This window comes from Pagrus major, chromosome 7, assembly GCF_040436345.1.
Source record: "Pagrus major chromosome 7, Pma_NU_1.0".
NCBI classification, from domain to species: domain Eukaryota; kingdom Metazoa; phylum Chordata; class Actinopteri; order Spariformes; family Sparidae; genus Pagrus; species Pagrus major.
This window is the reverse complement of record NC_133221.1, coordinates 22027777-22038619: the sequence shown is the minus strand read 5'-3', so window position 1 is coordinate 22038619 and position 10843 is coordinate 22027777. Positions and strand designations below refer to the sequence as shown.

Here is a 10843-nt window from a genome sequence, read left to right as displayed (position 1 = left end):
GGAAAATAAAATTGGTTGTTGTTTGTTATTTGTGAGGGGATTTTGTGTACCTGCAGAGTGAAAATAAACTCTGATAACACCATCTCCTGGACTATTGGTGTCACAAAATTCCTGGTGAATTACAGGTTTCCATGTTCAGTAGCTGATATCTCTGACATTTTATTATTTTAGGGTAATATTACTCTTTATGATGACCTGAGAATGTGAGGCACTGGGCTACTGTACAGCAAAAGACATCGTGAAGATGTTTCTGAATACTCATATTAGTATTAGTATCACAAGTAGGACAATTCAATAAGCCCTATATCATTTTCAATTATTATGATGTTGGCAAATTCAGGAAAAGTTTGACCCGTCTTCACTGATGTGTCAAACTTTTGACAAATCTATTAAAAACATAAGCAGGCTGCATTTAAAGCAAATATGTCAGTGAAGCATGCACTGAGTTAAGATGAAATTAATTACAAACTCCAGGCTCAGCAAGCTTCTGTTTCAGGTAGAGTTTAAGTTCACATCAACCAATTAACTTTTAATTCATTTTAATGTACTATACTTGACATTGGAAACCATCCAATCAAATCACTGCCAACATCTCAACCAGGAGTCACTATTCACTCCCTCATTCTTGCTCTCTGTCTCATCCTCTCTCTCTCTCTTTGTCAAATTGCAGCTTTAAATTACATTACAAATGACTTCACATCAGGACATGAGGTGAAACTCTGAGGATAACAATACAGGATGTGAATCTGATGAACCTGATAGGACTGACAAATGTGCACAAAGGTCAGATCATATGTGTTCATATTGTGATATTATTGTGTTTAAAGCTGTAGGGAGAGAGCTTTACATGTTTATTTGATCCCTTGCAAAATGGTGGCTCGGCTAATTGGTTCAGACTCAAGAGGAGTGTGGAATTAGTTGTATGTGTTCCCGTGAGAGGGGGTTATTTTTCGCTTACCCACCCACATGCAATGATTGTGTGGATTTTTTTTTGTAACAGATTGGTTTATCTGATGTGCACTCATGTTTGCCAATCTGATGATGCAGCTGTGACTAGGCCTCAAAGTTCTGGTGACATGTCATGTGCCTGTGTGAAAATGTTCATCATTGTCATGTACAGAAGATAAAGGGAACAACCCAAGTCTATAAATTGGCATCCATGATTTCCCTCACTTGCGTCTTAGCTTTGCAATGGCCTCCAAAAAGACTTCAAATATCAAACTAGAGTGGTACTCAGTAGAACACATAGCTCCGCCAAGGCCGAACAGTCCCTTTTAATTCAATCAAGCAGAATCCAGTGTCACACTCAATAGCCCTGTGTCTAAATTTTAAACCACCTGTAACTGCTTTACCCATAATTTAATCACTTACTTGCAGAGCAATATATTCTCTGCATTCCTCAGGTGCGTAGGTGATCCAGTAAAGGATGGCCCTCACACTGTCTTCTCCTGCTTCAAATTGAGTTGATCATTCTCATTGAATAAAGCTCCTGCACAGAAAGCAGTGGGAACTCCTCTGAGGTGGCAGCAACCTCCTCAAAGTGATTCAGAATGAAGAAGTAGGCCTTGTGTTTCAGTTCAGGGTTGTAATAGTCATCTGTGAACCACCAGCTGCTCCTCCAGGAGACCACTGCAGGTTTGCATGATGTCCTTCACACTGAATCGGTCTGCTGCCATAAAAAAGCTCCTGCATATTCTCCTGTGTCACAGGAACAATGCCGGTGTAGGCAAACTCGATGACAGTGTGGTTGTAGATGTGTTATTTTAAATTCATGCAAGATACACATACAGTATTTGTTCAAATGGCTCCAGTTTATTGGCATCCACTGAATCACTTTCATTACAGAAAAACACTTCCCTTACTGGTAGAGTCCTGGCACTACAGTTTGACTCTGCAGAGAGAAACATACCACACAGCAAGTAGGTAAGAAAACTAGAACTAATATCTACAGTGAAGCACACCTGGGGCAAATGTTACTGAAATCCTTCCTGGCATACTGTGGTTGTATTCAATGACTGTTATGATCAGATAAACATCTGTGATTCATGTTATTGCCTGATATTTTGCCACGAGACACCAATGCATGTACTGAGAAGGATTTGCAGCAGCATTTCTCACCCAAGCTTGTTGCATCAAACAGGAAACTTACAGTAACTGTAATCTTCTTTAACTTTAGAAAACACTCCAGCTGCAGTAGCCGCGATCCAAGTAAACATCTCTGACCTTTTATCATAAAACTTCTCAAATAAGTTCTTCTTTCGGTACACAGACAACTTAAAATCAAACAGCTGTGGCCTTGACAGAACTGTTCATAAAACCTACTGTGGAATAGCTCACACTTCTCGACCTTGATATCTCAATAATGGCATTTCCGATGTGGTTGTTAGCTCATCTTAAAAAAGAAACCTGAGGAAGGGACTGCAGTTGTCAATCTGTTGCTGCTACTTTTTAATAAAAATATTTCATCACTGGACATCTACTCACAGGTAGGACTGAACAATATCATCATTTTAATATCATTGTGGGAACTAAATATTGTTAATCGCTGAATGCAATTCTCTTTAAAAGGAGACATATTGTGCTTTTTAGTTTTTCCCCCTTTCCCTTGGTGTTATATAGGTTCTTGTGCATGTGAAAGGTCTTGAAGGTTAAAAAGGTCAAAGTCTGCACCAATAGAAGCTCCTCTCTCCCACAGAAAACGCCTCGTCAGTAGTCCCACCTCTGTGACGTTGTGACATCACACTACTTCACCATGTCACACATTTGCATAATTTATGATTAGCTGCTACTTTGACACACAAGATAAGATTTTAGCAGTGCTGGCTCAGGCATGTGTGAGCTGATCAATTGGAGGAGACTGGGTATTTGGGAGCGGGGCCTTAAAGAGACAGGAGCTAAAACAGACAGAGGGTGAATACAATGCTGCAGCACTGGACAGTATGAGAAAACTGACGTGTTTTTTGAGCATTAAAGCCTGTAAACCTATTCTAGCAGTAACCAAAATAAAATTAAGAACCGGAAAATGAGCATAAAATGTCTCCTTTAATACTTGAGAAATGGCTTCAAATGACCAAATACCAAAACACATGTTGTGATACATGTCAATATCAGAAAAAGGGCTTAATCTAATCTATTCCTCTTTGTATTCCACTGTTTTCATATTGCCCAGTTCTACACACATTAAAACTCCATGATCTTCAACACTTACGTTTTTCTCACCTTTTTGGACCTCTAATAAAATATCGTATTTATGACTTTTAGGGTTTCATACATTGTTTTTTTTATTGAAAAGCAAACTCTGTTTTGAACCAATTTCTCCAACTTCCAGGATTTGTTTTGTAAAACTCAAACCTTGTCTAGAACACATAATTAGTATCTGTCAAAATAAAAACGTGACAACAAAAGGGCACATTGACTCAAAGTGTTATTCTTTGAATAAAGAAATGCTTGCTTTTCTTCTGACTTTAAACTGTGACGATCCAACTGTCCCATAAAACATGTTTAAACAGTCTCTCTGAAGTGTAACTGAAATGAGTGTGCCAAGTGACAGCTGTCGACCACGAGCGTTCATGAGGCAACGAAACGTAACATACACTGAATCCAATCTGATGTCTTCTCTAGTTATACACACACACATGCCTCAAAACCACCTATCAGACTATGTGTCAATAAAAAGCCCCCAACTGAAACCCCCAAAAAATAAAACTAATGAACGGTACATTCTCTTCACAGTGTAGTCACAATCTCTGAGCATTGTGAGAGCAGATGGCCCACCTATGCTCACTGAATCCAAAATATACCACACAAAGACACTTTGATTGACACGTCCTGACAACCAACATTTATGTCCGTCTAAGCTTTGCTTCTTTAGCCCACCCCTCCTCTTAGATCACTGACATTTCCAGCGTTAAAACACAAAATAAAAACAAACAGGAAACAAACTCGTTCCAAGCTGGTGGAGTGGAATCCTTGTCGATTGAGCTGGAAAAATCCAGGCGGACAGAGTCTCTGTTCTCCTCTGCAGAGTGTTTTGATTTTACCAAACTTTCCTTATGATGTCCCTTCTTGTCCTGCAGGTCCGACCACGTGTGTCCTCTGGCTGGAGGCACAGCTAGAAGTATTTTGTGAATCAAACATGGAGCAGGGTTTGGGCGGGGAGGGGCGGGGGGACAGTATGTCTGGGCAAAGACATCTCAGTCGGTGGAGAAGAGGTCTCCGGCTGAGGGGAGTGGGGCCAGACCCCCTGTCACGTTGGGCAGTAGGGACAGATCTGGGAGACTCTGGATATGGGACTTAAGCTCTTTCCTAACCTGGGTCACTCTCGCCAGTTTCTGCTTGTACTCCTGCAAAGGACGAGATGACACAGCAAATGTATGAGCAAAAACTAATAAAGTTATCATGAAAAACAGCTTTTGGCATGTTGGAAAAAAAGACAATTACGGTGGACTACAGTTTGGGTCTTACTTGTGTAGTTTTGGCTATCATACATATACACTCAACATAATATCTGTTGTGGAAACATGTACTGTATGAGCAAGAAATTTAAGCAGTTAGACAAGTTAACAAGTTAAATCAACTCAGTTACTTGATTTAGAGGTGAAACTGAAATTGAATGCACCTGAAATGTAAGTAATGTGATCGTAATTATCACCAATTTTAAAGGAACACTGTGTGTGAACCACAGTATGGTAAACTACAGTAGGTTCAAGATGAACCGGGAAGTCGGTCTATAAACGTGTGAGGTTTGGCTGGTTTGTCAGAAGGATTTATCAAGAACTACAGAACAGATTTCCACAACGACTGGGACGACCCAGAATACACCCCATCAACTTTCGGTGCGGATCCAATATAGAGCAAATCCATGAATTTTTACTTACTCTTTAACATTGTGAGATAGGAATAGAAACGAATACTACGAGTGAGCAGATGTCTAAAGTATCTGTAACACTGAGACTTTACAGTTGTAATTTAATTTTTTTTTTGATGATGAATTAAAACATCAATCGTGCCATGCATCTCTCCCCTGAGAATTACATTAGCTGCATTTAATAAAAAAAGAATATCGGTATCAACTTCAGGTGGTCCATTTTCTTCAGTTACTCAGGAGATAATGCATGGCTCTTATGATTATTATTAATCAGTGAAGAAGATTCAAACTTAGTTCTCTGTATGCTGTTGACTTGCCTCTAGCTTCTTCTCTCTCTCCATGAGCGCCTCCCTCTGGCTGCCGATGTATTCAGTCAGCATGCGAGCCAGCTGCCTCCGGTCCTCCAGCTCTGCAGCCAGTCGGCCATTGTACTCCGCCAGCAGCAAACACGCTTCATCTACTGTCTTCGACAGCTTGTCTGCTGCATCCTTGTCTAGATTTGTGCAGAAGTGGTATTTTCAGTTTCTATATGTGCAAGACATTCAACTGAGCATTTGGTCAATTATTTTTTACTATTCTATGTATATACTATATTCTCTTCTTCAGCATTGTTTATTTTGTCCTATATGGGTCAACATGTATTGTTTTGTTAACATGTACCTATAAAAGTTGTATACAAATAATTTTTAACAATTACTATAATGTGGACATAAGGCACATTTTAACAACATGTAAGAAGCTGACCGCTGGTAGCACCTGAGGTTTGTTGACTGTTTACATTTTACTCTCACTGTATGCATTGTTTTATTTATTATTTCTTGCTCCTCATCTTATTTGACTTATTTGATATTTTCCCTAGATGGACCACATTACTGTTGTTATCAAGACATTCCCACTATGATACAGAAATTCTGAAAGAACAAGTACGCTATGAGAGGAAGTTTAACAAATAAATTAAAGGCTGAAACATTTTTCAATAATGAGGGAAAATAAGACAACACATTGCAAAAAAATACAGTCCAAGAAAAGTAATTTCTAATCAAGTAGAGCTCTCTGGTCTAACCAGTGATTTTCTCCAGCAGGGAAACGTCCTGGACTTCCTGCGGCAGCGAGGCAATCTTCTGACGAACTGCTGCATCGCCCGATGCAGCGTTCTCCAAGTCCTGCAAGGCCTTCACCAGCTCCTCTGTCTGAAAGTGTGTGTCACAGTGTGTTTAAAGGGAATAAAGGTAGAAAGTCAACAAGAGTTAATAAGAAGAGGGGAAACAAGTGGAGAGGAGACCATGTGATAGAAAAACAGTGGGGGAATAAGAGAGAGGTAGAAAAAAAGGTGAAAAAACATTCATTGTGAAGGAGTAATTCCTTCTGCATTTTGTGCCATTCAACTGAAACATACCAGTTGAGTTGCAGTGGCGCTTGTGTTGCGAGGGGAGTTGTGGCTTCTGTAGTCGTCGTCTTCATCGTCTTCGTCTTCCTGGATCTTCTGATAGCTTCTTTTCACAGGCTTCTTTTCTTCGACTGAGTAAACGGAACATAAAAACACCCACAGATTATAATATATCACTAAATATGTAGTTAATCCAAACAATTTAGAGTTGAATTTAGAGGTGAAGTAATAGTAAAATGGCTGCTTAAGTCACCATTCAGCTATTTTTAATTGAAGTAATCAACACCAAACATTCGTACTGTCAAAGTATCCTTGATACATACTTAATACGGCATTTTTCTGCTATAACGTGTGATATGGATCAGTGTAAAAGGTTTTTAGATATGAATACTATGAGTGAGCCAATACCTCAAGTATCAGTATCACTGTAATGATATTTTCGGAAGATTAATGATGAATTTACAACATAATTCATGCCATACGTCTCCCCCTGAATATTAAATTAGCCGCAGTTATTAAAAAAGGGGACAACTTCAGGTGGTCCATGGTCCTGGTTTTACTTATCACCCACTAATAACAAATACTATATATATTCAAGTACAGATGAAAAAGCAAATGATCGAACAGTCATCTGACCTGAAGGCCTGGGGCTGTTCGAGTCTTCAATGGCCAGTTTGAGTTGTTGAATGAAGTCGGCTCTGTAGAGGCTCCTCTCCTTCCAGATGTTTAGCAGTCTCTCCATGTGCTTCTTACAGTTCTCATCTGCCTCACTGCAGGGGAACAGCGGCATATTGTAGAAGAAGAGAGGATTAATTGAAAATATCATTTTTACAGCTCAAAACACTGCAAAAACTGCATTTATCAAATTCCTCCAAACAACTTGTGTGTCATTAAAATGTTTTCTTTCCAGCCAATTGCACTGTAGGAACATATGGGACCAAATATTTAAGATTTACCCTTACAATGTTCCAGTTGTCTTAGCCTATTTTGAAGCTGGATAAATTCAGATTCATTTTAATTGAGACACCCAGACACAAAACAAATCAGTCAATGTTTGGTTTGTGCTTGGTGGTCAATTCCTTTTTTTATTTTGGGGTGAATTCCACCTTTAAATATAATCCACATTCGCAGTTTTCTTTGTAGAAAACAGAAAATAAAAATGCAACAAACTTCGCCTGTAGAAGCAGGTTTCTATGTCAGACTACATTTAGTTATTTAACTATCTCTCAAAAAGCTTCTGGCAGTATGTTGGCGCCACACACACTCTCTCTCTTATTACACAGACCATTATTTGTAGCATACAGTGGTCACATCATATCTACCTGGCGACGTGTGAGCAGGCATCGACGAGGACAGTCTCAAAGTCTTTTGTGAACTCGGGTCCTTTCTTCTTGCTGTTCTGGATGACATCATTGGCCAGATATAGGAACGTCAGCTTCCTGGTGCTTTTAGCTGGACAACACATAAAATCAAGATATTTCAAGATTTAAGAACTGGAATTCACTCTTACACTATATCACCAATGATCAGTGCAGTCTGAATTAGTTTACAAGTAGGTTGAATTTTTCATTGTACGTCCTTTTCTTCAACTTAGCAGCAGCTTATCTACCGATTTAGCAGAGTTCAAGACCTCTGGCTTAAACTATCTCATTTTTCTTCAGCCATTCAAACATGTTTGATTATTATGTTTGAATGTTGTGTGTTCAATTTCTTTTGGATGTTCATATTTTACGTACTCTTCAAGCACTATATAAAAATACTATTATGAAGGTATGCTTTGGCATCTTCTGGTCACTTGGACTTCGCCCAATGGTAAGACAAACTATGAAAATGTTATTCTGAACCCCTTAATTGTGACAAACATTTATAACAATCTTGGCAATGTGTAACATCTGGATATTGTGAATATGGCTGCAACTAATGATTATGTTTAGTATCTATTTATCTGCCAGTTCTTTTAATAGTTAGCTCTATAAAATGTGTCAAACGAACAGTCCAAACCCAAAGACTCATCTTTTAGTAACATTAATGACAAAGAAAGCAGAAAATCCTTACATTTAAGGTTTGACATTTTTGCATGAAATATCATTTAAAGCCATAAAAGATAGATATATTCTCTCTGTGATATAGATATCTAGCAAAAATGTTTCTTATATCAAGCAAAAAGGCCTTAACAAGTAGAGCCTCCGGGATAGAAAGTGGTCTGAGATTGTCCGAGTTATGTATTCAATGGAAAAACTGACAGACAAACTAAGAATATAAGGAAACATCGCTGACAGGAAGTGGGAAAAATTCACCGTTTACATGAAACATGGTGCCAACAAGTCACTGAACTGTTACGATATGGAATAACCGAGAATGAGTATATACTATATGTACACGTCTGAACTGCTCCTGTTAACTATTTTTAATGCATTGTTTGAATGTTGTGTGGTGATGTTGTGTATGGATGCTAATGATGTCCAGAGCTGTAAAATAATGCATTAAAAAGTCAAGTATAAAAAAGGAAAAATCTCATTTTTTTTAGATTGACTTATCAATTAATAATACTATTTATATACCAATTTCAACCGGCTACAAATGAATAAGTATGAAAGGTTTTTTTTGTTAATTATTATGTTATGTACAATCTATAACAGATATCCCAGCTATATGGCACACTGACACCTTACCCTCATCTATGAAGTTTCGCGTGTTATTGCACACAATCAATAACATACATTAAAACACTTTGCAGCAGCAGTGAGTGGTGACAGCTCTCACCTTTCTTCAGCTCTCTGTGCCACACTTTGACGATGAGGGCTGAGTGTTTGCGGTGGTGGATGATCCACAGGGACAGAGTCTGGACGCTCTGCTGCGAGCTGCTCAGCTCCGTCAGCTTCTTCTCCAGGGCCGACTCAGAGAAGGACGACATGCCGGTGTAGGTGTGCGATTCCCCTGTGAACCCGACTGACCCCGACCCACTCTAAAGCGACTGAGCTCCGACCTAGTTTGGAGAAACTCGCACTGTCATCAAAACTGAAGTTGTGTCGCTGACTTACAGACATGCAACACTAAACTGCCTCCTCCCGCCTGCTCCACCTAACGCTGTGTCTAAAGTTATATTAGCTCTTCCTCAGACTGAATTATTGACTAAGTCTCCTGAACAAACCTGCACGGTGTGAACTCGTTTATCAACGGCTGTTTCTTCTCTGCCTGTAGTGTTTGTTTACAGCCACGGCTAACGTTAGCTAGCAGAGCTAAGCAGCTATCTGCAGAGCAGTGCAGCCCTGAGCTGAGCTAAGCCCGCGCCCTAACCCGGGATTAAAACAAAGAAGCTCCTGTAATATTCGTGCAGAAGATGTCTTCAGTGCGCCGACAGATGAAACCACACTGCTCAAGACTGGCGGTGAAACTCACAGTTTGTCTTTGCTTGTCTAACTAGTCAGGAAGGTTCCTTCGAAAAAATGGCAGCTTGCACTTTCACCTCGACATGTGCGTCGCACAGTAGTGACGCAAGCAGAAAGAGGCATCATCCCCTTTATCCCATCAATCTATCAAATCTATGCTTCATCCTGGGAAGCAAATATGAAATGTAAAACCCACAATAAATGTAATGTACATTCTGTCACACTGAGCCAAGATGAGTTCTCAACAACTTGTTTTATGATTACTTGTTTTATGATTACTAAAACAGGGAACTTTTAATAAAACTGGGAATTCTGTTACATTTGTGGGGAGAGACATAACTAATAACTAAACTCCTTGTGTTTTATTGAAAAGTCCATATGCTTATAAGGCAAATTTCACAGTATTTTGCACATTTACACACAATGAGAAACATATTGTAACACTATATTATTATATAACAAATGTTCCCCTACTGTCTCTTATTGAGATTGTATTAAACTTTGACTGAAGGGCCACAAAAAACCTGTATACATAACTGCATTTCACTATTATTGTCAAATACTTATTTATTTCATATTTTTTGTATTATTACTTTATTATTACTTATTTATTCAATGAAGCAAAACATCAAGTGTAAATAAATAATCCTGGGATGTATCAGTATGGCAAACTCAAAGATAGAACTTGGTTTTATTTTCAGTTTATTTTGGAGTTTTTCTGTACATCATTAATTCATAATGTGATGATTTATCTAAAATTACAGTTGATTTTTTTTAACCATACATACCCAAATGCTGTAAATAAACAAAGCAATTAATACATTATTTAATTGAAATCATTAGATAGAAATCGTAAAATTACACATGATAAATTAAAAATATTTTTTATTTTAAAACTGAAACTGTGATGGAACCAATAGTATCTCAAAAACTGAAGAGGTCAAGGTCAAGGTAAACTTTATTATCCCACAAGTGGGAAATTCATGTGGTCACCATTGCACGTTCCATTGTTATATACTGTATAGCATTAAAAAGAAAAGAAAAACATAAATACAAAGCATTAAGAGAAACAAAACAAAACAGTAGGAACATTGGGGAACATGACAAGCATGTATGAATAGATAAAAATAGTTGAATGCTCATATGGAGTAGTTTAAAGTGCTTAGGAGTTTTTTAATCTATTGTTGTGCAGTCTAATTG

General features: G+C 38.4%; 1 protein-coding gene across 2 annotated transcripts; it reads right to left on the bottom strand.

The window, feature by feature from the left end:
• Nucleotides 1-1792: 1792 nt before the first annotated feature.
• Nucleotides 1793-9731, bottom strand: rprd1b (regulation of nuclear pre-mRNA domain containing 1B). 2 transcript variants are annotated; one of them, XM_073470751.1, is made up of 8 exons: nt 9654-9731; nt 9018-9240; nt 7577-7706; nt 6891-7024; nt 6264-6385; nt 5931-6057; nt 5185-5360; nt 1793-4343 (listed from the first exon to the last, which is right to left on the bottom strand). In XM_073470751.1, the coding sequence occupies exons 2-8, from the start codon at nt 9166-9168 to the stop codon at nt 4194-4196; spliced, it is 990 nt and encodes a 329-aa protein (XP_073326852.1). In that variant the 5' UTR covers nt 9169-9240; nt 9654-9731; the 3' UTR covers nt 1793-4193. The 2 variants fall into 2 exon arrangements, with proteins under 2 accessions (XP_073326852.1, XP_073326851.1); XM_073470750.1 differs by having other exon boundaries at nt 9406-9720.
• Nucleotides 9732-10843: the final 1112 nt, after the last annotated feature.

Bases quoted from the DNA above. Each gene is read 5' to 3' on its own strand.
- rprd1b (XM_073470751.1), bottom strand. From the start codon at position 9,168: ATGTCGTCCTTCTCTGAGTCGGCCCTGGAGAAGAAGCTGACGGAGCTG. The intron at 5,361-5,930 runs GTTAGACCAGAG...GCACAAATCTAG, and splicing joins CCTGCTGGAGAAAATCACTG to ACAAGGATGCAGCAGACAAG. The intron at 4,344-5,184 runs GCAAGTCAACAG...CGTCCTTTGCAG, and splicing joins AGAGAGAGAAGAAGCTAGAG to GAGTACAAGCAGAAACTGGC.